Consider the following 26667-nt stretch of genomic DNA (forward strand, 5'->3'; position numbering starts at 1 on the left):
TCCTGTTCCTCTGTCTTAGCTTAGTGTAACTTGACCCAGTGTAAGCAGACTTCTGAATCATCCATTTTTACCCTTTTCACTCTTTTATTCTTTCTTTTAATTCACATAAATTCAGATACAGACAGTAATCAAAGCTGACTAAAGACCATGAATTTGTCATCCTCTGGATATGTAGTTCATAGACGTATAAAGTAATTTGTGACCAGAAAATTGCATGTAGCATCTTAGTATTCATAATTCTATGTAGTCTTAATTTTAGCTAGTTTTCCAAGAACTCTTTTTGCTATGTTACTTTCTACTGCACATATAAACTGATCATCCATGGGTTGAATGCCAGTCTCAAAAAATAAGGTTATTTTCTGGTTTTATGGCTTTCTGCATGACATCTAAGGAGAAATCGTGTTTGGATTACTCATTGAAGTACACCCGTGTTAAAATGAGGAGGAAAACACGTACTGTATCTAATTTGTCCTAAGCTGTCTTGGAAAGGCAGCTGTCTTTGAGTAAGGGTTTTGGTCAGAAACAGTAAACAATTATCTTGAGAGATTTTAGGTCAAGTGTTGCATTGTCTTCAAGATTGCTATTGTTTATTTCTGCTAATTTACGTGTTTTATGACACATCTCTGCTTTGCATTTTTTTAAAACATTTAATAATATTGTTTCTGTTATTTAATTACTATGTTTCTAATGAAATCTTTCTCTTGCATGCAAAACGTTAATTGCTTGTGCTTGTATTGTGTGGACTGAAAGAATTGATGAAACACAATACAAGATGTTTTCTTTTTATAATAGTCTATTCTACGCATAGATATGCTGTGGAGATGGGCATTTGCCAAGCCCATTAGAATATTTAAAGTTTTTCTGTATAGCAAAGTTTTTTTTGTTACTACTTGTGTTTGCAACTAGATGTCAGAATTTTTGTTTTTGTGAAAGATTTAGGGTTGTTCTACTTTTTTAAACTTCCGTTGCTCTTCATTTCACTTACTTTTGTTCTTCCAAGTAATAAGTTAACAAATTTTTGAAAGGATAAGTATGCAGTAAATTAAACTTTCCTATACAAAAGGAAAATTCACTGCAGTTGTTTCATAATTTGCTGAGTTTCAGAGTTTTGAATGCGCTCTCAGGGATGTAGAACACTGATGAGATTGTCAGGTTGCTAACATTTTAATATTTGTTTTCCTCAGATGATTACATTGCTATTGGTGCTGATGAGGAAGAGCTGGGTTCTCAGATTGAAGAAGATATCCTTTGTTGTACATCTATGTGCTCTAGAACAAAAGTATTTTTTAAAAGCATTGATAATGTTAAAATTAATTAACTTGATCTATATATTGAATATTTTAAAATTTCATTTAAAACAAAAATAGCAAACAGTGTTCAGCACATCAGTGTAGAAAATTAGTGTTTAAAAAAACAGCATAACCTAAATGATTTGCCTTAAAACATGTAGGAATGTGTGTAGGTGAGTGTGTGTGGGTTTTTTTCAGTTTGGTATGTTTTCCTTGCAGCAGCAATATTGTATCTTACTGAAGCATTCTGACATAAAATGCTGGGCTCTTCTATGTTATTTTTAAATCTTTTCTTGTTAATGGTTCTAATCTTTTTCTAATGTCTTTATTTCATTTTCTACAAGTTTGTTTCTAAATGAATTTGGAATTTTCAGAAGGGTTGTTCTGGTAGCAGTGTTTGTATAGTTACAGAGCAGAACTCTGGGCTTCTTTTTACTTTAGGGTTTTTTTGGGGGGGGGTATTCTGAAGCATAGAAGTAGTCTAAGCTTCATGATTCTAACTTGCTAATGTCCTTCGGTAATTACGGTCAGCCACCATTCCTGTTAAGGAATTTCCTGTTTCTGTTGCAAACCTGTTTTAAAATTCTGTTAGTGAGCTGCCAGTGTTTGAATATTTGGTTTAGAAAGCAGTTAATCCTCAGGATGAGGTCAAGGAACTGGATATAAATTTATGGGTGACTATTCACAATTTCAGTTGAGATCCTACTACCCAAAAATTCACGTTTCACTGACCATGTGCTAAACTATGATTAGGCTTCAGAAGGACATGAAGTCTGCTGTGTTGAACAGGAAGGTAACTGTTGGTTGGGGGGGGGGGGAGGACTTGATCAACAGCGGAGAAGTACATTGCTTTAGAAAAGTTGCCCCCAAAAATGAATCCTGTATAGTGCTCTGTTTTACTTGTTAATGTTTTGTTCCTTAAATCCAAAGCACCTATTTTTCAAGAATTAAAAAACACTGATATGAAATACAAAAATAGGGTACGAAGTAGAATAGCGAATCTCAAGGATGCAAAGAATCCTAACCTAAGGAAAAATGTGTTATGTGGGAACATTCCTCCTGACAAGTTTGCCAAAATGACAGCAGAGGTACGTAAAGCATAGATCTTGAACTGTTTCCCTGTTGGACTTATGTCCTGGCCTGTATTTATTAGCCATAAAAATCACTGATGTAAGATGCCTGCACTTTTGAAAGACTGTGGCTTGTTTGTGGCTTGCACAATCTGAATTACAGGGCTGTGTTGGGGCAGAGGGAATGAAAGTGGTGTCTGTTAATGGTTCCTAAATATCTGATTTTGTCTGTAAGTCAGAAGGCACATAAGCTGTCACATGTAAATTTCCTGAAACATGGTATGTTGTGCTGTTTTTAAAAGGCCACATGATACATCAGTGATAGTTTAAGTTTAGGAAGATGTAAATATGACTGGCTGGTGACTCCAAGCTGCTGACCCATTCACCTTTCTGGATAGGTGTGTGTTAGCCTGTCTTGCCATTTGTTTTTCAAATGCTAACCTCTGCTGTTATACTCCTATGCAAGGTACAGCACTGTGGTTTTAAAGATCAGTCCCTCTCCGGTTGGCATTTTCAGTGTTTATTTAAACCTTATCTCTTGAATCTATCTCTTGAATACTTCAAGTGATTTTGAAGGAAACTCTTAACAATAAATAGAAAAAGCCATAAGTGATAGGGGAAGGAAGCTAGGAGAATTGCCCTTTAAATCAAATTAAATTTATGTTACTGAAAGAACGTTTTGGACACTTGCATAGAAATTCCCGTTCAGATGCTCACTGTCTTTACAAATCAAAATAAACCTAGGAAGTCAAATGAAAAATTAGATTTTATGGGAGAGAAAAAAGGAAGTACGGTTAACATCTGATTTCAGTTTTGTAATTCTGCTTGTATGTGTTGGATTCTACCCCCCCCCCCCCCCAAATCAGGTGTAAAGGAATATCTTGGAGACTGAAAGAAATTAAATTTATGATCAAGTAATGAAAATCATGATTAGCTGTATTCTAAAGGAAAGCTTTTTGGGTTTGGGTTTTTTTTCTTTCTATAGCTTTACGTAAAGGTTAGGGCAAACAGGCTGATAAAGGAATGTGTAAAGAAAAGTAGATTGTATCTTCGGTACATATTTTGAGTTTTTTCGTTCTACATGTGTATGTACATGTGCACAACCATATGTTTTGTGTTGTCCAGTGCTCATTCTTTGTTTTAATTAATGTCTTGGATTAAAATTTTAATGGCTAAAGAACCCCTTAGTGTTAAGATTACTTCTAAAGTGAAACAGCATTAATACAAGATTTGCATTCCACGTCTACATGGGATGTGAAGTAAAACGTTATTGAAGAAAAATGCAACAACTTGTTTTTGCTGTGCACACTTGATTACTACACACTGTGGAGATCCTGCACACTAGAACAGTTTTAAAGGAAAAAGAAAATTGGTGAATCTGAGCTCTTCAGTTAGTGTTTTGAAACTAAGCGTATGTGACTTCTGGTAACATATGGTAAATTATGGCTAGACTGTATTTCTCACTACAGATATGGAAATAGCCAAAATAGTGTATATTTTTCCTATAGTAACCTTCTGTAGGTCAATGAGATAATTATGCAAGGATCTAACCTAGAGAGAGGATCTTTTTCCTCCTCTCTGGAGAACTTTTAAGTCCTCCTCTGCCTTGTCTCTGTGTTACATTTCTGAACTTCAGAAATGCATTTGCATAAAAATGTTTCTAGGTGTTTGATATTGTAACTCTTACTGATTTTTTTTTTTCCCCCAGCTGCATTTAAAAAAAAAAAAAAGAGAACATTTTTAGCTTTTTGTAGCTTCTGTGCTGTGAAATATCCTAACTTAAGTCTTATAAAATTTAGAATTACTTTGCCCTTCAATAGAGTTGTTGGTCATGGATTCTAAATAAAAAATGGTATGGGCTCGTACAGTGGTAACGACTTGTTTAAAACTAAAACTCTCTAGTAAACTCTGTCTGCTCTTTGTCCATAACAGGAAATGGCAAGTGATGAGCTGAAAGAAATGCGCAAAAATCTGACCAAAGAAGCTATCAGAGAGCACCAGATGGCTAAAACAGGAGGTACCCAAACTGATCTGTTTACATGTGGCAAGTGCAAAAAGAAGAACTGTACATACACCCAGGTACATGGTTATTCAGACTCTTCGTTTTCCTTTTTCAAAGCTTAAGTCCTATATAAAGGCTGTCAGGGAAAAAAAGTTTTAATTACAAAATTAACTTTTAACAAAATGCTAACAAATTACAAAATATGTGAAGATAGTTGGATCTGCTTAGGTGTGCTTACATAAAGAATGTTTGTTGTATTAATTTAACAGAGATTTTATGTAAATCCAAGCTGAGTATCTATATAGCCTGAAATGTCAGTTTCTTTGCCATGCTGAGTTTTTGCTAATTCTTCTTATTACATCTTATTAATATGGTTTTATGTGGAGGACAGCTAATGTACTGTTTTTAATGTGTGTAAACTTTTCTTTACAGAGGGAATAAATAGCAGAAAATAATGATACATATAAAATATATATACATATATATACACATATGTATTTTTTTTAATATATATATAATCTACCATTTGACTAACACTAGACCCTGATTAACAATCATTCCTACAACCTTTTTCTATTTTAATGAGGAAATATGTGCAAGAAGGGCTTTAATTTGTTTAGCAGTGCTTCAGGGCATGTAATTTTGATCATAGGATCAGCTGCGTTTATAATTTAATATTGTATATCAGATGCTTTAAGTAGAAAGCTGTTTTTCAATCATGAGACTTTTAAGCCTTTGCATCAGTAAATATATGTAAAGCTCTACTGAACAGGGACATGGTTTAGTGGTGGACTTGGCAGTGCTAGGTTAACGGTTGGACTTGATGATCTTAAAGGTCTTTTCCGACCTAAGCGATTCTATGAACATGTAGTTTTACTGCAGAATCTTTTCCTATGAGTATGTGCAGTTTCTATGCCGAAATTGTTATTTTAGTGCTACTAAATCTGTCAAAACGTAAGTTTGTGATTGCTTTATAGTCTAGACAAAAAAACAGTTTCAATTGATACGGAAAGTTAACTTGTATTTTTATCCAAATGTGTTTCCTTAATGTTAAACTTTGATTTTAAACCTTTACATTGAACACATACTAACAAAAGTTGAAGATACTAATTTTCCTTTTCCACTCTGTACTTGCCTTTGCCAAAGGTTCAAACCCGCAGTGCTGATGAACCCATGACAACGTTTGTTGTCTGTAATGAATGTGGAAACAGATGGAAGGTAAGACTGTTAGACTGCTCTGCATATTTGATAGCAGACAGCCAGGCTCTGTGCTTAATTTTGGTTTTCAGTAAATGACAAATGAGTTTCTGTTGACTTTTGGTTATTTCTTAGCCCACTAATGATATTACATGTTGATATTGCAAAATAGCTTTAGGTTAGAAAAGTGTTTTTGACTGAAGGTGTGCGATCACACAAGTAGGGCAGTGGCAAAGGGGGAGAGAAGTCGGGACATTGACTTAGTCCTTGTGACATTTAGTTACAATACTGCTTTGCCATACAAAGTAGTGGCAAGTTAGTCACTGTGTTTTCTCTTTCTTCACCCAAAGATATTCTAACTATTTTTAGTCTCTGCTTCGATAAGTGGAATAGGCCTTTTTAGACCTTTTGTTGTTTTGTCTGGGTTTTTTGCTACTCTGAAAAGAAGAGGGGATAAAGTGATGACTGCTGCCATATTCCTGTGTCAGGATAAGTGTAGGGCAGTGATAACTTGATTTAAATTTTTTTTTAAGTTCAGGAAATGGGAATTATAAAAGCTTCTGAGGAACACCGGTCATCCAATAAAGTGGAGAAACACTGAAATGAAGGCCTGTAAAATTTACAACTTAAGATGTGATAGTATGCAATATGAAGCAGGATACCCTCATTCCATTATTTTCTGTTAAGAATGCTGCAGCTCCGCAGAACCATGTTGCACAGAATACGTTAAGATCACTGCATTACAAAAACCCCGTTTTATGCATCTTGTTTTACATATCTTATTACTGAATATTGTTCACATCTATACTCCAAGATATCTGAATAACTTATAAAGCTTAGAAATTGTTTGATGCAGTACCTGGAAAAGTTCATTTGTCCTTAAAACCTTTTGTAAGGTGGTGGTTACAAAAGTGTCCGTATAAAGATGCTTGAGTGAAGGAATGGTTATGATATAAGCAAATGCTTTAACTAGTAATTTCCATATCCTAAGTATGGTGTCGTATTTCTGTTTCTTCTTGCAAAGATTTAGAAATAAGCTGTATGAAGATCTCATAAAAATTCTTTTCTTTTGACAGTTCTGTTAGAAGAAGAAATTGTCAAGACATCTGGACCAGTATGAAAGAGGATTTTGTAATTAGCTTTAAAAACTAGGCTAAGCATCTAGCTTCCTGCAAATGAGAGGTTTTTTGGGTTTTGTTTCTTTGTTGTTTTTTTTTTTTTTTTTTTTTAAAGCAGCATACATGCCTGAAGTTAGCCTTTGTTTTGACACAACCATCATTTCCTTAAATGCCTTCCTATAGCTGATAGTCAGTAGGGCCAGGTTGCTCAATTGTATGGTGAATGTTAAAATATTTTTTCATTTTTATAAGTAAGTTGACATTAAACTTTTACCAATTAAACATTTTGGTAATTGGCTTGGTTTTTTATAATTATGTGAATAATGTACTGTATTTTTTGCAGTCTGAAACATACACGCTCCTCCCATATGTATTTTACCTCTCCACGTTTATTCAGTTGTAAGAATGGAATTTGTTTCTTGCTGCTGTGTTCACTAGTTTTGCAAAGAGAAAAGGTGTCTAACTTCATCTAATTACATTAAACTCAGTTGTTATCTAAATCACAATTTAGTTAACTCTCTAGTTTGTACGTACTGTTTCTGAATTAGGACTGAATTTGTGGTCATGGAGTTTGGAAATTTATTAGTGGATATGATGACCTCTTTTGCAATGGTTGGTTAAGCTTGTTTATGTAACCAGCTTTGATCAATGCAATATATTTTATTGCCCAAAGCATGTATTTTACATTCTATCAGTAGGTATTATTTCTAGGAATGTCTTAAAATAGTTGGTTAAATCTGATTTGAGTGTTGAGTTTTGCTTAATGTGCTTGACAACCAAGTTTGGTTTAGACTTTGTAAATAAGCAAAGGCATTGTGTTGTAGGCTGTCCTAATAACACCGGCTAACCAATTCGTCACAATATAAACTGGCTGGGGAGGTAATATTAAATTAACTTCATATAAATGACATTGATTTTGCTCATGAACTGAATTTTGAGATGTAGAGTATCCGATGTCAATCATAGACCTGCAGGTGAGAATAAATTATGAAAGTTACAGTCTTTTCCATATGTGGAATGATATAAATACTGCTTTGTTAGAGCCTGCTTTTTAACAGTGCACATGTTTAGAAGTATTTTTAAATGTGCTTTCAAGGAAAAACATGTCAACATCTTTAGAAGAGATTAAATTCTTTCATTATACCTAAGTTTATATTATTTAATTTATCGAAGCCTGGGGCTGAGGAGGTCTATCCTGGCAATGTATAAAGGATTCATGGGGGGATGGGAAGAGTATGTGCAGTTCCTGGAGAATAAATTCCTTGACTGTAAAGGAAAAAGAAGATTTTCTATGTTGAATATTTTTTGTGTGATGGTGGCAATCATAACAAATGAGTTGGAAATAGTATGATGACACTTGAGCTGTGCAAGACAAGAAGTGTTTGGTAAATACTTTAGAGAGCAAGCTTTTCCAGTCAGCTTATGCAAGGAAGGAAAAGTAGCTTTTCTGCTGAAAGGAAAAATGATTAAAATAGAAGAAGTTTAGTTACAAATATATTTTAGGCAGAAAATTGTTCAGCATTTAAAGTCTCTTGGATAACTTTATATAAAAACATTTTTAACTCAATTTTTTTTATATCAATGCCCTAATTCAGAAAACGTTCTTTTTTCTACTAACAGAATGGGTTTATTTTTAGCGTGTGTGTAGGTCCTTTGGCAGGATTGCTTCTTAAGAGTTACTTAAAGATGCATAATTGATTTTGTTTCCGAGTTGTTTAAGACAGCAACAAACTAATGACAGACATTTAATATAAATTACAGTGCTTTGTTTGGGGACCTTTCTAAAGGAACAAGTCCAAAAAATTGTGTTAAAAGTGATTGCAAATTGGATGCCCAGTAGACCTAAATTTCCACTGCTGTTCATAGCATATATACAGGGCAGGCACAGGTTGGTTTGCGTAACCTTCTTCATGCTACATGTCCTTTAATCTTTATGCCTGATTGTGACACTTATGAGAATTACCTTTTGAGAAAATATAGTAATTGTCTTTCTGTACTTAACCAAATTATATCTGGACTTTATTAAAAGAACTAGAACTGCGATAGCGCTTTGTGTGATGTAGGTGTATCCAAGTAGGAGTTCAAATAAAAAGTTGTTTCACCTGATGTTACCTTATGGCTGGGCAACAGCCTTCACCCTTTCTCTCTTCTGTCCCCGAGGTAAAAAGAACAGTTTCTTTCTCGCAGTGAAAGATGAAGTCCAGGAACTACATCCAAAAAAGATGATAGGTGCCTGAATTCTATTCATGCTTTGTTTTGGTTACCCAAATCCAAAAATAAAACTGCTCAGCAGTGAGCTGTGAGTGCACCTCTGTTTAACATGTGCTTCAGTTTTCCCAGTTGTCTGAGATTACCCTCTTCTGTTGGAGAGGATGCGAAGTGTGAAGGATGTATAGGAGAAGGATGTAGAGGTGGGCCTGGGACCGTATCTCATTTCCCCAGCTGGCTGGCTTATCTACTGAGCTGCAGTCATGCTACGACTGACCCAGTACATTCGGATACTTTACGCAGTGAAACATGCCGGCAGAACTGGTGATGATCTCTCCCATCCAAGAATAGCAGGCTTGTTTATTACCTTTGTGGACATGTGAGTCCTCTCAGATGAAAGAGAGACTGGAACATAATTGCCCGGCAACTTAAGCTAGTTTTTTACACTAATCTAGTGGAGAAAGAGGAGGCCACATTCCTTTTAAAGTGTGTGTGTGTGTATAGATCTTTAAGGATGCCGTCTTTCTTCTGTAAGGAAGGCTAGAGGTTTGTGCTGCTCAGAAAACACAGCTCCCAGATCCTTTGTCAGAAGGCATTTCCTCATATGTAATTCTGTTTAACTTGCTCAGGAGAAAGTGTGGGTTTTAAAATATCTTGTACTGAATGACTTGTTTTGACTAGCACTAAGCAGAAGGTAAATACCTGCTCAGTGATCTTGGCTTTTGTGAATCCCACTTTGAAGCCCTATTGCACTTTCTAAGCATTGCGAAGGAAGTGCCTGGCTTTTATCTGGAGTTCGGGATTCCACTTTTGGTCACATACGTGAATTTTAAATTGAAACTTACAACCCATACCGGCTTAGGTAGAACTTAAATTCATCAACGTGAAGTCTTCATTCTGCAAAAAGTGGTTGTGTTACCTTTCAAACGGATGCCTTTTGAAACAGATCATTAGTAGTCATTCATATAAGTAAACCTGAGGAGTTTCACCTCTTTAAGTACAACCAGCCCTATATTAGCTTCTGTTTCACTAAATCATCACTGATCTTGAATTGTTTTACCATTTTAAAACATTTGGGATTAATTTAGTTGCAACATTAGTATAGAAGATCTTTCATTAATGTCATTGAAAAGATACTGATACCTTTCCTGGCAGAAGACATGTGTTCCTAAGTACTATTTAGAGCAAACTTGTTTAAAAATTACTTCGTGATTTGTGTGATAAATTTTCATCTATCTTTGTATAGTAGAGCCCTTCAGGATATATATATATAAAATTTTTTTTTCTTCATTTGTATTGTGCTAATGACTTTTGAATTTAAAGGTCAGTGTAAAGCACAATATGTTGGCTGAAGGAGCCCATGCAATTTTAATACTGCTTAGTAGGCTGGTGAAAAGAGCAGTCTTTAACAGTATGCATGTTCTGTGGGAGTTATTCGTTTGTGAAGTGCAGACATTGAAGAAAGAATACCAGTGGACTGGAAAGTTGTTAGAGCTTAATGATATCCTGCAGTTAGATAAATGCCAAGACAAACCAACCATGCTTATTTTCAAGCTAGGATAAATTGATTTTGTGATAATTTCTTACTTGATGAATTATAAATAATATCTTGTGTCAATATGATTATTTTCTCCTGCTGTTCATGTAACAGCATGTCTATAGTAACTTTTCCTTTCAGGGCAACTCACTTTTGCCCTGAGAAAAGTTTGTGCCTAATGAGCAAGTATATGGTAATGAAATGTAGTTAAAAACCTGTCTTCTGTGCGGATGGGTTTTTGTTTCCCCCCCCCAGTTAAATTCAGCATTAAACAGCCTCAAAATAACATGAAATTTAGGGGAGTGGGTTGGTTGTTTGGGTTTTTTAAGAGATACTCTCAGGGTCTCTAGGGACCAGCGTTCTGCCATTGGTGTCAGGTGTAAGCTTAAACCTAAAACACAACATTAAAATTTGTTGATTTTTCAGGAAAGATGTGCATTGCAAATGTCAGTGTATTGTAATGCAGAAGTAAAATGAAAATTGCCTAGAGAATTTTAATTGCTTAGAAGTTGTGGCACATGGAAAATAAGCTTAGAAATTATTATTTTCTTCTTTTAATAATCTGATGTTAACCATAGAACTTCTCAAACCAACATAGTTTTCTCTCCCCTCTAATTTCATTGCATCTTTTTCTTCCTTTTTCTTGCAGAATAATAGAGTATATTGTTTGATATAAAGTACGAGTGTTTGGTCTGTCTTCTGGCTCTTTAATGAGGTGTCTTTGCAGGGAAGAGAGATAACTTAAAAGAAATTAAATCCTCCATTTCATGAAATGACACACTTTGAACTTTTCTTGATGTGTGCGTCTGATGTTTCCAGCAAGCTGAATTTGACCTAGTTAAACTTACTTTGTCAGCTTAGAGTTTTAGAGCACTCTTACCTGCCCTGATTAAAACAAGTACAGCATCGTCAGTCTGACTGCAAGCTCCCCATGAATGCTGCCTCACCGATACATCTAGTTTGTTTTGGTGAAGTTACTACCTATCATGTAATACTTTTATGTAAACTGAAATGGTATTGATAGTGCTTTGGGTATGTTTACTAGAAATTCAGCTGAGATAACCAACGTTGATACGTTAAGAAGTGACAACTGCTAACTGGACCGTGTCTTAAGTAGTGGTGTATAGAAGGGCTTCCTCTGAACTTAGTCATCCAGTGTTGTGCTACAGAGGGCAAAAGCACTTTGTTTTGCTGTCCCTCAAGTTTTTTGGTTTACTTTTTTGTGCTCACGTGTTGAATAGTGTTTTGGTTTTGGAAGGAGATGATGGAAACTGGTCCATAGCTATTGTTAAGTTACTGTGTATCGGGTCTTCTCCTGTGGTGCTGTGTAATGAAAAATCTCATCATTGTTTGTTTAATAATGTGAATGCAGTAAGGGGAGAACACGTCTCCTACCGAGTGCATTGAGGAAACAATTAAATTGATCTCCTAAATTCTGCCTGGTTATTCCCATTTCCTTTTTTCAGAGAAAGTCCCCATTTTGTGCTTTTCATAGTGCTGGAGTTAGGCAAAGAGTAGGTTTTAGAAAGGCTACAGTAAATGTCACTGAACTATGCCTGTCTGGTTCTTCCCTTCTGGGAGTATTTTTTTTGCTTTCTGTTCCCTGTATGTCCTTTTCCTACCTGTATGTGTCACTTGGTTCATTTAAATAAATGTGCAGGAAAAAATACAATTCAATGGAAGTCCACTGTAAACTCCGAAGTTTAATATAGTGGAATCCTAGTGAATCTTGTAATTTAAAATAAAGAAGTTATTCTAATAACAGATCTACACATAGATTATGTGGATTCAACTTACTTTCTTCCTAGTACTTCCTGTGATTATTGATTTTGAGATATGACTAGAAATCAAGTGTAATGCTTTGGGGATACTGTAAATGAACATGGTTTATTAGTGGATGGAGTTGTTGCTTTTCTTTTAGACAGTCTGAAATAGCGCTGTATCAGAACAGAATAGTTCCAGCTTCCTTCTTTTGTAAATTAAATGTGTGCATATCTGTAATAGAAACCTTACAAGATCTGTCAGGTAATGGGAGAATGTAATATGTACAAAACCAAGATGGTTGATACTGCCGTCTTCTCAGGAGTGAATAGCAAAGGGTTTTTACATCTGCCTACCAAGGGAAGAGAAGAATATGTGAGAATTCTTGTGCTTTATTTCAGAATTTAAATGCCCAGACTCTTCTTCCTCTTAAGTAAATAATTTAACTTTATAAACATCAACAATATGAACTTAAAAATGCTTTCAGCAGACTCTAGTAATAAAATAACAATTCTTCAGCAAAAGATTTTTATAGGCAGCATTATTTCAACCATTAGCTTTCATAAACTTGAGATTGCCATACCAATTTCCATTAGCGCACCGTATACACGTTAAATATACCAAGACAAGTGGAGTGTACCTGTTGCAGGTATGATATGTGAAACTTTGTCTAGTGTAACCCAGATATTGACAGTACTGTTTTTACTTTGGTCACAGTGTGGATGGGGCAACTGGTTTGGTTTTCAAGAAAATTCTAACACTCCACTTAAAAATAAAATTTAGTTTTCGTGCTCAGTTGGCATTCATACCTCAGACATACGTTGTAACAGATTTGCATCTGAGTTGTGTGCTGCATTTGAAAAAATACTGCAGTTTTTGAACAACAACATTTTCTCTTCATTCTCTTCATTCTCTTTTGCAAAGTAACACTGAATTTGATCAGAAACTGTAGTTAGCCGATTGTGTCAGAGCCTTGTGCGAGTTTAAATCATTCAGTCTGTAGTAAAACTTGCCTGAGTTATTTTCAGGTAAATATCTGATTAATTCTAAGTTCCCTGTGGATTGGTGTAGCCCAGAGTTCCGTTTGTTTTAAAATAAATACATTTAAGAAAAAATTCTATGCTTCAATGGATTTTTCAGATAAGGACTGAAGCAAGTCCTTATAAATAGCAGAGTTCATAAACCGTGGGTAGGAGTCTCTGTGCATTAAGGTATAAATTTGAAGCTGTGCGTCATCGAAGGTGTGTTGTGAGGGTTCCAGCATATTTCGGTTAATAACTTCTCTTACTCTGGAGTCCAGACTGACCTGCATATTAAAATACAAAGTCACATAATTAATAGTGGTGAATAGTACACAGGGGGGGGTTTCGGTTTGTTGTATTGGCTTGAAAAAGCAGTCTTTTTTAACCATTTCAGCTGATGTCCTTCAAGAGTGTAAAAACTGCTAAATATACTTAGGCAAAAAATGACTGTGTTAAAATTTGGAAGTAGTAATATCTTGAGTATGGATAGAGAAATGTTCTCGCTGAGGCGACCTTACTTTGAACAAGGCTGCCTGCAGTCCCATTATTACTGAAACCTGAGAGACTGGCAGACTATTTCCAGACCAACTTCCTGCTCTGTAGTAGAGAGGATCTGTAATTTTTTTGACAGTTCGTTTCCTTGGGAATTAGTGCTCTTGTAAAGAGACCGAATTTGGAGTAAGCAGTATGACGCAGATGGAAACAGTAACCTGGGAAGCTGTTGCTTAATCAAATTCCTGTTAAAAAGCAGGGTGAATTGATACGAACCACAGGTATGGCTATATAAGGATTCCATACAACATACAAATAATGTTGTCATTTTTTTTCTGCAAGGCTCTAGTGTCTGTAGAAAGATATTAGTATTACTGGAATAGACTGACTAGATTTAAACAGCATTTTTATAAGTACATAAGTATAGCTTGCACCACAAACAATTAAGTTTGAGTTTTGCAAGGATACTGGAAGGTTTAAAATTCCAGCCTACTTGGCAGGATTATATTCAGACTGAACTGAGGTGTCTTCGAAACTTGACATATTTGCTAACAGCAAAGTGACAAGTAGTTTTGAAAATTTTCAGGAAGTCAGTGTGTTTGTTCTATGCCATATTTTGTCAGCTGCTCTTTGAGCAATTTGTGCTTTGCAAATAACACTTTATTTGTGGTAACTGTGCTTTTTGGAGAGACGCACACACCCCCTTCCTAATGCAAAGGAAAAAGAAACTGATTTGTCCAACAAATAAAATTTAAGTTGAGCAAGGATAAAGTGATCATCTGTATATTTGTGCCTCAGACTAAAGATTTCACATCAGCATGCCAGGGTAGCATAGGAAGAGCTTTCTTACAGCCAGTGAAAGTAGTTTCGACCATCTCACCTCAATGATGGGTTTGCCTTTTTCCCCTAAATCTCCACTTGTTGGCAGTGGAATGTGGGGTAAAAAAGTTCTCCCTGAGTATTGTTGTAGCTTTAAACACGTTAGAACTAACTGTGCAAAGCAGCATCAAAGAGTGTATTGGGGAAAGTAATATACCTCTTTTGGAGAAAGGATAGAAATATAATCTTCATAAATTAGTCTTGCTTTTTCTTCAATGACACTTTTGTTGGATTCTTGTTTTAGTTCCTCACAGGCCATCCAGAAAAGCATGTTTTCCTCACTGAATTCTGTTCGAAGAAATTCACGAAAAGCATTCCTGCCAGCTGGAGTAAGCATCAGCTTGTCAAATGACTGGGCCCAGGCATTTACTTCTTCAAGAGTAGGAGCAGGGCTTGAGGAGGAAGGAGAGGACAAGAAGAGAGGAGTGAATGATTGTTACTCAAGCTGTTTGCAGCTGGCAGGAGGCATCTGCCATCACGATGGAACAAAATCACAAGGTTCATGGGGCTCTGATTCCTTACCGGAACTGCCCAAGTGCAAACTCCAGTAAACATATTTATAAGATGCTTTTTGAAAGTCTGCTTATCAGAAGCTCAGATGCAGATGATTGCCAGCGCTTTGATGCAGAAATTGCAGTTTACTGCTCAAAGTAATTGCAACAAAGAAGTCCCTCTGCAACAGCTAAGCATTTTTTCTATACCTAATAGTCCTTGTTGAATCATTGTTAAAAATTGAATGAAAATACATGGAAAGAAGCAATGATTCAAACCCCATAAAGGGTGCCCTCCTGTCTATTACAGTTTTACAGGTGCTCCTACCTGTTTGAGCAATTCTGAAGAGACAGTTGCCTGATTCTTGGGAGGATCTGAGCTCCTCTTTATATTTATTGTTTTTGTAAGGCAGAGCACTGCCAGTTAGCTTCATCACATAGTTGCTGGGTGGGAACAGGATGTATTTAAAAATTATTTCAGAAAAAAGGGAGACTGTGTTTACAATGCTGTTTTTGATCTGCCATGTTATGAAAGTGGGGATGTGGTTACATGCTGCATATAAATAAGGTAAACGACTATAGATCAGACCTTTGGTTCCTGAGGAGGTCAGAGACAGATGACTGCAAATTCAGCATAAATGACAAATAGATAATAATAGTTATTTGCATATTTCAGGTAATTCAGTTATTTAGTATGGCTTGTTGGGTTTGTTTCATTTTAGCTTGACAGAACACTTAGTAAAGACCATACCTTTCCTCGCAGTTTGGAATACCCTCTGCTTGGAGTTCATGAGATGTTCTCCTTGCTCTCTCTTCATCTTGATTTCTAACAGTAAGACTGCAAGGTAGCAAACCAAATTTAGTCAACTTTATAAACGAAAAGGCTGAACGTACACCAGATGCTTTTCCTCCGATATTAAAAAAAAAAAAAAAATTAGCTAAAAGGACAGAAGCTAACAGTAGCCACGTTACCCGTAGTTACACTCTGACATTAATTTTACAATTGTATAAACCTGGCAAACTTTAATGTAGCTGAATGCTGTTCAATATTGTATCACACAGACTTTTTGTACAGGGATCATAGATTCATAGAATATCTCGAGTTGGAAGGCACCCATAAGGATCACCAAGTCCAATTCTCTCTATATATGTGTACACGAGTGTGTATATATATATGGGATATATAAGTATACATACATGTGGACATGAGTACCCTTTATCACATACCAAATCTGTTCTCCATTGACGCTTATTATATTGGGTATGCTTGATGCAATGTTTTTACTTAAGTTAGACTTGATGCACTGGTTTTATGTGAGCTAGATTGCAAGGTTGGTTGTTTTGGTTTTTGTTTTTTCTCCTTGCCTATTTTTTATATCCATAGGGCAGGATGAGGGCCAAGACTCTGGTTTAGAATGGTGATACCATGTTACAAGAAAGGCAGAGTTCAGAAGCTGGAGCACAAGTTTTAAGCAAGCTAGACACTTCTGTATGTGATGTTGGAAGTGTAAGCATCTTTCAGAGTTCAGATGTAGATACAGCCAGATTGTGTGGTAATTGATTGCAACTTTAAGAAAGTGCTAGTATGTGCTTCAAAATGTGAGGCCTGGAAGCAGCAGGAGCAGAGATATCACTGCTGAGTATCGTTTTAAATATGTCTGACTGGAAACGAGTATTAGCTTGTTAGTAGCATTACAAAAAAAATAAACGTTTGCTGCAATCACTAGTGATCACTGAGAGAAAGATTTTCATGTCCCATGGAAGGGTAGCTGTCAACTCCTGCTGCTTTCATCAAACATTAGTTTAAATAACTATTTTTTTAAAAATTCCTTTTCTAGTTGCAGATGATTCTTTTTCATTTGAGATTGGATTTGGGAATATACATATTGCTTTTTAGGGAGTGGGGACTACGTTCCAGTTCATAGGCTATCATAGTTTAGTGAGAAATGCATGTGCATACACACATACATTCATACAATCTGTAAAGCTGCTTAAAATTTGTCAAGAGGCAAAGGTCCTGATGAATTACAACCTGTAACTTACATGGAAATAGGTCTTCCAGCTGAAATAAAGCAATACAGTTGTTATAACTTCTAGGAAAATATCAAACTTAATTTCTTCATTTGTATCTTACCTTTCTGTAATGCTAATGTTCTAACAGTTTTGTTGCCTTAATCCTTAAGAATCTCATTTATCTCTAGTAAGGCTTTTTGTTAAACCAGTTGATTTTTCTGTCCTTTTCTGCCTTCTAAACTCATGGCTTTGTCTTATTTGCAGCCTTACTATTTACTGGCTATCTCCTTCTCTTGCTTTCTCTAGTGTTAGTCCATAATCTGCAGAGACCTGCTTTTCTCTTTGCCAAGGCAGTCCATGCATTGAAGAGGTAGGGAAGCTTTCCTGTTGCTAAGATGGAGAGCAGATACTGCAAACATTTTTTTTTTCTGCAACATCTGAACCATACATTCAAACCAATGAACTATTTCAATTCACCTTGTCAGAAGAAAAAAGTAAGTAGTTAATGTTAGTTCTCTATTCTTTTGCGGTGTGTAGGTCTTAATCCTTTACTACCCTTTTTACCAGTGATTCTGGCCTTTTTTTTAATATGAAAAGTGATATATTATGTATTCCTCACACACAGACAAGAAGTGATCTGCTTGTCAGAATTAATTTTGGGTTGAGGGGAACCAACAGATCCAACAGAAAGGATTACAGTCTTCATAAGATAATACACGAAAGGGGAAAAAGACAAAAGAAATAACAAAAGCTTCCTTAAGAGAACATGCCACGCCTCAGAAAATGACTTGCAGGCAGGCTATTTCCTTAGAAATGTACGGGTAAACAAAAAAACCAGACTAGTGCAATAGTGCATCTTCTCAGGGTCTGGAAGAGTAACAGGCTGGAGGCTTGAGTTTTGGCTGTAGGAATGAACACAGGCTCTGAGCATCCAGCTGAGAGACTCATTTCACCATTTCTTCATTCTAAATCTACTATTAAGAGTATGCTGAATATTGGATGTTCAGCAACTTAGCTGCATGACTCATGTAGACCATTATTTTTATTCCTATTCATAATTTTTCTGTTCAAAGTATTTGAGCTATTTTGAGGAAACGCTCTATGAATAGGGAATATAAATAGCTTAATTACAGTTTGTTTTGCATTTCTTGCTACTAGAAAACAATTGTTCTCAAAAAAATCAAATTATTTTAAAGCTAAAACAAGCTGCTCTGTTTTGGAGCCTGTACTCGTTTCCCAAATGATTCTGAAATGCAAATAGGAATTTTAAGCATCATGAAATTTGTGTACTTTCACACACCCTGTTGAGTAAATTGCTTTCTTTGAGTTGTTTGAATAGCGAGGTGCACAGAAAATGAGCATCCTGGAAAATATCAGGTAAAATGGCAAAAAAGCACTTTATCAACAATTTAGAAGATAAAATGCAAATTTTATGTACTCTGACTTAGTAGATGAATGTGCCTTATTTTTGCCTTTTATGGAAAGACGTGTGTGTGTGTAATGCAGCTCTAGACTGAGCCACTTGTGATTGCACTGGACAACTGTTCAGATGATACTGGAATTTGTATGGGATGCTTTAACATAGACACCATTCTGCAAAGTAGCAAACTCTGATCCTGTACAGGCACAGTACTTAATGTCTCTTCAAACTCTACCTTAGTTTACCTGTAAGCACCTGCTGAAAAGCGTGGTAGGATCAGAGCCAGAGTAGCTGGCATCTTGCAAAAAACTCCAAGCAGCCTTTTGTCCTTGCAAAATATTCACTATTTGCATTAGGGAGGGCAGAATTGGGTGTCTGGGCTTCTGATGAGCTCAGTAGCAATAGCAAAGGAATGATCAGCCTGCTCTTCCCTTGCCTTCTAATGGTGTTCTCCAAAGCATTTGCTACCAGCTGCTGCTGGAAAAAAAATAATGGTGGAATAGATTCCTAGCCTGGGCTGTAAGGTTATTTATGACTTCTTCCCTTCACCTCAGGGCCAAGTTTGCTTGCTCTGAAGTGTTTATATAGTGGATAGTGCATTTATAAGAAACACTCAGCTTGCTGTCAGTGTTTGGGTTGAACTCCTATCGCTGTTTAAGTCTTTTTTCTTTATTTCAATGCAAGATCTGGTCTCACCCATTAATTAACACTTGGCCCCAAACAGATACAGGACTTTTGAGTATGGGAAGCCTTACTTCAGTTTTGCATGAAATCACTTGGATCTGGAGGAGCTGGTAAGAGAGAGAAGGTGAACACATCATTAATTTAAGGAATCGAGTGATTCCTTTTCCTCTTTTGCTTTTCTTCCCTGATAAATTTTCGTCCTTAACATCTTGTAATGGGAGTTCTTCTGAATTATGTTCTGCTTAAGTCCTCATCTTCAGCAAATACCCACAATGTTTAAAGTCTCTGATCCTAAGGATTAACTTCATATGAGTTGCAGGTGCCAGGAGTTGGCAACACTAATTAATGATGACAGATCCAGTCGCCTTCGAAACAAAATAACAGTGCTGGGTACCTGGTTATTCATTTTCTGACCTACAAATTCTTCTACCTTCTCCTAACTCCATTTAACACAGTCTGTGCTGCTTGTTAAATCCCATTCCTAAATCTAAAGCTGTGACATATTCTGATATTGCTTTCAGTTTTTAGCGGAAGCCCTGGTGAAGCTCAAGGCTGAGGAGAACCAGTCCTGCACGGAACAGACCTTCCATTACACAGTATTGACAACAAAAGTACAATAGAGACCGTACAGAGATTTTTTTTTTTTAAATCTGTTATTTCAATGGCAGGAAAAAAAAGAGTAAACTGGAGTAGAAGGTCGTGTCTAGTACTAGAGCACAGTCACCTCTCTTAGCCCCAGATTTGCAGAATTACCCGGGTGGTTTGTTTGGCTTATGTTGTCCTATACACTGGCTATTGCCTCCCTCCCCTGCTATTCTGTTCCCCAGAGGCCTGAATGAGAGGGGTTACCATGAGCAGCTGCAGCAACAGCACCAACAAAAGCAGCAGGCATTGGACCCTCGATTTCCTGTGCCGTGCTGAGCCTGTGCAGCGCCTGGGGTCTCCTGGGTCGTAGACATCTGCCGTTTGCGCATCTCCATCCGCTCTGATCCCATGGGCTGCAAGACAGCAAGAGAAGGGGGAAGTAAGAAACATATCTCTCTCTGGTTTTTTTTTCCTTTTATTTGCTTTAAAAGTCTTACCGAGAAGTGCTGAAGGCCACAGCTCCAAAGGAACTGAAAAGCTAAATGCTTGATTTTTTTCCCCACAGAAGCTCTTAGCTCTTAGGTGTTGAATCCTTTGGAAGATTCACTCATTTTATTTAAGTGCTGTGATGGAAGGCAAAGGGCTAATGAATTCTGCACATGGGTGGGAATACAAAGAGAAGAGAGTGGTGACACAGAGAGCAAAAGGTGGAAGTGAGGGATCTCAGAGAGCTGCAGCTCTTAGCACAGTGGTATATAAGCCTAGGAGTTAAAAAGGGTTTTGTGAGGTTTTGACTTCAAGGCCAGTCCTAAAGAAAATGGTATGAAATAGAGGTACTTAGAGCCTCTTTTTTTTTTTTTTTCCTTTTCTTTTCTTTTCTTTCTCTTTCTCTTGATTAGCCAATGCACAGGCTTAGTGATGCTTGAGTGAGACACCTGAGCTCTCCTGAAGATCTGGCCTTCGGTGAGTATTGAAGATGTCTCAAACCTGCTGGTTGCCCCATAGCAAAGGGGGAGGGCCAATACTTATCTGTCCATTATAGGTCTGACTGCCACAGTTTTTAAAAATGTTTTTTTCTCAAGAAGGAATCAAGTGCTTCTGTGAAGATGAGGAATTACTAATGAATGGAGAAAACACACGACTGGACATTAATATTTAACATGCAGGTTTTTGGTTGCCTCCCCCAACTGAAGACAGCATGAAACAGTTTTTGGTGGAAGCACTGGTTGTGGTTTTTGCACTGTTCTAGGAAACCTTTTTGGAGCCTGAATTCTGCAGATTGTGCAGAGAAGTGGTGTTAATGAAATGACAAGTCCCCTTGAAGTCCCTGTCCCTTTCTGACCTATCTCTCTATGAGCTTCAAACTTGCTCTACAGCACTTAATAATGCTCTCCCTATTATGCTGAGGGTTGTGCCATATCTAAGTGACAGATGTCTTTTATAGATGAAGTGTAAGCTTGTACAAAAATGAGTATGTCTTTCTTCATTTTGATTGTATTTGATTTTTGGATACATAACTAGTCATCCTCCTGTGTCATGAGATCCCTTTGTGTGTAGTTTTTTTTCAGGTTGCTAAAACTTCTTTTGAGGCCATGACAATTGGTAGCAGTTAATTTTAATTCCCCTACAATTTTGAGTTCTTTTTTTAATTGATAATTGAATACCAGACTTGAAACATAATCTGATAAGCTGAATACTGGAGGGTTAAAAGTTGCCTTCCTTTCTAAAATGTTCAGCCAGGTTTAGGAAATACTGTTGTAACTTGAGGGAGAATGCACAGACATTGTCACGGACTCGACAGAAGTGTCAGCAGTAGAAAGGAGATTGTTTTAGCAGAGTGCAGCATTACATTTTGCTGGATTTTTTTAATGCTAAATTTGTTTCTCTCTTACAGAGCTTAATAGTTTTTGTTTTTGTGAGAACCACCCACTCTCCCAAGAGAACAATGCATGACATGCTGAGCAGAAGATGCACCTGTTTTGCAGGAGGAATAAAACATAAGAACAATACAGATAGAAATGATAACCCATTTTGTAACTTTGTAGACCTAATCTGACAAGCAATGCCTAAATGCTCAGAAATAGAAAATCAGAAAAAGAACATAGCTTCCAAAAGCCCCACAACCTTTCTTGTTTCAAAGTGTGGAAGAATAAATGTGAAATGTAGAATACATTTGTAGATTCAGATTTCTTTCCTTCATTGTCAGATTCACAGGAATAGAATGAAGCCCTAAGTATAATTTCCTTCCAGACACGTATACTTTTTTAAATAGAGCATCTTTATATTTCAATTAGAGAGTGACAGCATATGAAGCATTATTGGAATGATAATATATCTAACAATATTTCAGGCTGCTTTGGACAGTAAACAATTATTATTGATTAGGAAAGTGTAACTTGGATTCAGATATGTGCGGTTTATATAGCCTAATCCATCTACTCTTCTAAGATGTTTTATGTGGATAGTTCACACATTCATATCTCTAATCCATATTGCAATTGAACTGATGGTGGTCTGAGTAGAAAAGCTGGTTCCTGTTGTTTGCTTTTTTCCAAGGAGAAAGGTGAAGGATGGCAGAAGTAGGAAGAACACACTCTTCCTCCCCACCTCATCCCACTGCAGCTTAATTCAAGAGATCTTTCTGGATCCATTGTTACCATTTTGGGTTCTTCTTCAGAACTATTCTTTGACATCTTTAATGAAAGGGAAGAGTATGTAAGTAGCTGTATGGCAAAAACTGCCCAGCAGCATTGTGTCTTTGTTTCACTTCTGAATCATACACCTTACTTAGAAGTTTTCTGGTACTATAGGTTTTGATGCAATGACAGGAAATCATTGCATGATTTCTCACACAGTTTACGGAAAATGAAGGATTGAGCAACACAAAAATTCAAGACAGTTTTTCAGATTAAATGATGCATTTTCATTTTTATTTGGCAGATGTATACCAACTTTCTCATTGAATAAGCAAGTAGGTTTTTGTCATTTATGTGATGAAGGTTTGTTTTTTTTTTTAAAGATATTTTTAGCAGATAAAGCATACTTTCATGATAGCAGAGCTGTATTAGAGTAATGGGAAATAAGAGGACTGGAATATATCTGTTGGCTTAAAGACAGCCCAAGCATTTAAATTACAGAGCTGCTTAGTGATTATCGTGCATGTATTTCCTGTGGCAGTTGACAGCCACGTTGGGCATTCGATAGAGGTTTGGAGTGGATCACAAACTAATTGGGATGTGACTTTCTGTGGTGTATTAGCAGGAATACTGTGGTAAGATACAGGAAGTAATTTATTCCTTTGTACAAGTACTATGGGTATCACATTCCAAGAAAGACAGAGCATCTATCTGAACATCTAACAAGATGTTTAGAAAGCATGACTTACGCAGAAAAATTGTAGTTTGGGTTGTTAATCCAGAAAGGGGAACTGAGAAGCATATTGATCTTCTGATCAGTAAAAGGTTATTATGTTCTATTGTTCTCTGTTTCTTTCAGAGATAAAGAATGAGTTAGCTTGGGCTAAATAAAATCTAGGCTTGATTTTATAGGATAGCAAGGTAGAGAGCTGAGCAGTGGTGCAGGTTATTACAAAGTTGTAGAAACTCCTTTGGCACAGATAGTATTAAGACCCATAAGACAAAAACATATCAGGCTGGTCCAGGTTCACAGAACAGGCAATGAGTAAGTGATCTCTAAGAATGATTAATCTGCAGGAGAAGTGGATGTCTTACATTAAAAGTCTAGGGTTTTGTGGTTCATCCTCCAACCCGAATTGCAAAATAAAGTTAAAACGTTCATGTTTGCAGCACAATTTGTTGCAAATTTATATCCCAGTTGTGATTGTACTGAGACCATGTAATGCCAGACATGAGGCCTGAACACACAGTGAGACATAGGCTCTGCCTAAAGGATATGTCATCATTTCATATGTATATTCATGTATGTACACTGGCTTTCTACATTTCTTTGCTTTCTAAAAAAAGATGTAATTTAAAAAAAAAAGGTAAACCAGGGAAACACAAACCCTGCAATTTTGCAGCTGTGCATGGTGATATAAGAAGTTTACCATGAGCTCCCTGTCTGCTGCTTTTGCTCTCCCATAAACTGCTCCTTGGCTGGAATAGAGGCAAAGGCACAGGCACCGAGTTTGTGCAAGTCATCTAAGGATTCATTTTCAAAGAAAAGTACCTTAAAAAGTATTAAGGCTATCCAAGTATGACTGTACACAGGGAAGTATAATGATCTTGGAAGGTGCACGGAAAAAAAGTCATAGAGATGAAGCGAGTTGTCTGAGACCATGCAGTGAGCTAATGACAGAGCCACTAATGGGACGCAAACAGAAAAGCCTTATTTTGTGTATGTAGTTGCTTTTCTGCTACCTCTAGTATATCCAGAATTTCACTATGGGTCATCGAAGTTCTCCATCACACTTTGCTGCTTCTTGCTGCAGCCACCATAGCTGTGTAATGAGCCTTTCCAGACAACGGCTCAAATTACTGTTTCGAGTTGTGCTGTGTGCCGGAATGGACAGCAGATTTATCAACAACTCCAGTGAGTATTATTTGTAGGAATTTACAAAATGCCTTGCTTCTTTACAGTACAACCCACATTAGCAACAATTTATACAATTGCTTGACTGATTTGTGGATCTGTGGGAATGGAGGCAGCTATTTTTTTGCCTTCAGTAGACTTTAGGTGCTCAGGGCAAAAAGGAGAGGGGTTTTTTTTAGACCTCCCAGTAAAAAGGTCTTCTGTTCATATAATATTATGGTTGTTAATTTGGGACATCAGGTGGTCTGACTGGGTCATGCAGTAGGTGTAAAACCAAAGAGAAAATCTAGTGCCTGTGTTCTTTGCATCAGTGATGAGACTAACAGTATATATTAGTTGAAGAATTATTCACCTGTGGCTCCTACTGCTATAGTACATGGTACCAGTGATTGGTAACCTCTTCAAGTTTATTATCCCACAGTATTAGGCCGAAGAGCCTCAACAACTGTAATCAAAACCAGTGGAAGTGTGACTGCTAATTTTGCAAGAGGGCTTTCCTTATTTTCTAGACTGATATTGTAGGTGATCAGGTTGTTTTAATAATGAAAAATCTGAATCATCAACAGCATTTTGATCTAATAGCTTACCTTAAAGTTGTTAAAGGGAATGACATATGTTGATACTTACATTTAGCTAAATATTTTTCTTCCCCTATCCTAGTTGAGAATACATTCAGCAGACCTACAAGTGGTGGAGTGGGGAAGTAGGATAAGAGGCACATGGGTATTGCTCCCCTGCCAGCTGCTGTATTTCATAAGTAGCATTAGAGGTGGCCTAAACTTGTCCCCACAACCTGACTGTGATGCTTAAATAACAATCTCTCTTTTCTTAAATCAGTAGTATGATGTTGCAGAGAAATGCATGTACAGAGCTGGGCAGGGAAAACAGTTGTAGCAATCAGTTGGAGGACTTTGGAGCTCGAGGAGCCCTGAGAGCTGAGGTGTGTATAAAAGTAAGGGTGAGGGATAGTTCAGAGCTCTTATTTGGCTGTAGAACAAAAGGGTGCATTCCTGAGGAAAACAAGGTGTACTGCCATCCTCCTACACCTGGCACTGTCAGGTAGATCACTCAAATCTGACAGGAGACTGTTTTTTAGTCAATACGGCATGAAAGTGGGAAAGAACCTGCGATTGAACTGGACAGATTTCTCCTCGTAGAGAAATTTTATGATACAGTTAGAAAAAAATGAATAAACTAGGTGCATTTTCTGTAAACATCAGTGCAAATGTTCTTCCATCAGCCAAAATATTCTGTTCCTTATTACCAGGTGTGTACTTTGAAAATGGGAATCGGTAAATACAGCTTGTTGTCACACCAGCCTCCCAGGACAGTCACTTATTTGGTCAGCTGACACCCTGACATAAAAACAAGATGGAGGTGTTCTTTCTAAGGTTTTCAGTTTGCGTGGCATGCAATTGGTATCTGGTTTTAAATGGATTTTTTACTGGCCAGTGTCAAGCATTTTCTGTTTCATTTCCCTGGACAATCAAATGTAAGTATGTCCATCAACAAAGAGGATATTTTCTTTGGAACATCAAGATCTTGTTGTGATGAGAGAAAATTCCATCCTAGTTTTTGTGCATTCAATTTTGAAGTATTAATGCTGATTACAGGTAGTGTGCATCAAATTTTCAACTGCTGAAAAACTACATCACTTCACTATGGCCAGTGAAGACAAGGGGATTTATACCAGCTGAAGATCTGATCTGGTACTTGTATTTATGCTGCAGAGAAAAGTGACTTCATATCTTGGGTTGGACTTAATAGGTGGTGCTAAGCAGAGGTATTATGAATTGTCTGAAATGCCTTTCTTCAAAATTTGTATGTTTTGTTTAAAAATCCTCCTTCTGCTTCCTGAATGCATTTACGCAGATGGTTACAAACAGTGAGAGTTTTATCACTGGTAATGACTTTTTCCATCTCACTAAGAGAATGCTGAGGGTGAATGTGTATCGATGCGCATAAACTATTGTTCTCTATTTCTGCTCTGATGGAATAGTTTTGTATTTATTCTTTGAGAGAACTCTTACTGTTTTGACTATGAAGTAAATTTAGAGATGGATGTTTTTATTTTTTCCAAGGGAGTTTAAGTATGTTTAGATTTTTAGATATATTTCTTTAAATAGTTAAAGAATCAGATCTCTGAGATGCTGTTCTCCTATTCTCATTGAGGTCCTTGCAAGTTCAGGAAGACCAACATCTCACAGGTTCAAGCTCAAATTACTGCTCTGTTTTGGGGTTTTTTTTTAAGTCACTTGGGTAGTCACACTGAGTTCTAGTGCTTCCCCTCTTTAAGATTGAGGCAAGGCTATATTGCTTCTTCAAGGCAAGAGAGGAAGGTCCAGGAG

The 26667-nt window shown here is 36.8% G+C and overlaps 2 protein-coding genes across 3 annotated transcripts in view; one reads left to right on the top strand and one right to left on the bottom strand.

Annotated features, from left to right (window-relative positions):
- The window catches only part of TCEA1 (transcription elongation factor A1), a 29510-nt gene extending 22352 nt beyond the window's left edge, over positions 1-7158 (top strand). The window contains exons 6-10 of the mRNA XM_050892208.1: positions 1185-1241; positions 2223-2377; positions 4292-4438; positions 5508-5579; positions 6635-7158. Of these exons, the coding sequence (XP_050748165.1) occupies positions 1185-1241; positions 2223-2377; positions 4292-4438; positions 5508-5579; positions 6635-6643 (440 nt within the window). The 3' untranslated portion in view covers positions 6644-7158. The remainder of the gene's footprint in view (positions 1-1184; positions 1242-2222; positions 2378-4291; positions 4439-5507; positions 5580-6634) is intronic.
- Positions 7159-13299: 6141 nt separating this feature from the next.
- RGS20 (regulator of G protein signaling 20) overlaps positions 13300-26667 on the bottom strand; it is a 40377-nt gene continuing 27009 nt past the window's right edge. For both annotated transcript variants that reach the window (XM_050892213.1, XM_050892214.1), the window contains 4 exons: positions 20033-20181; positions 15818-15904; positions 14733-14967; positions 13300-13488 (listed from right to left, as the gene is read on the bottom strand). In XM_050892213.1, coding sequence (XP_050748170.1) covers positions 13300-13488; positions 14733-14967; positions 15818-15904; positions 20033-20181 — 660 coding nt within the window. The remainder of the gene's footprint in view (positions 13489-14732; positions 14968-15817; positions 15905-20032; positions 20182-26667) is intronic.

This window comes from Gymnogyps californianus, chromosome 2, assembly GCF_018139145.2.
Source record: "Gymnogyps californianus isolate 813 chromosome 2, ASM1813914v2, whole genome shotgun sequence".
NCBI lineage: Eukaryota > Metazoa > Chordata > Aves > Accipitriformes > Cathartidae > Gymnogyps > Gymnogyps californianus.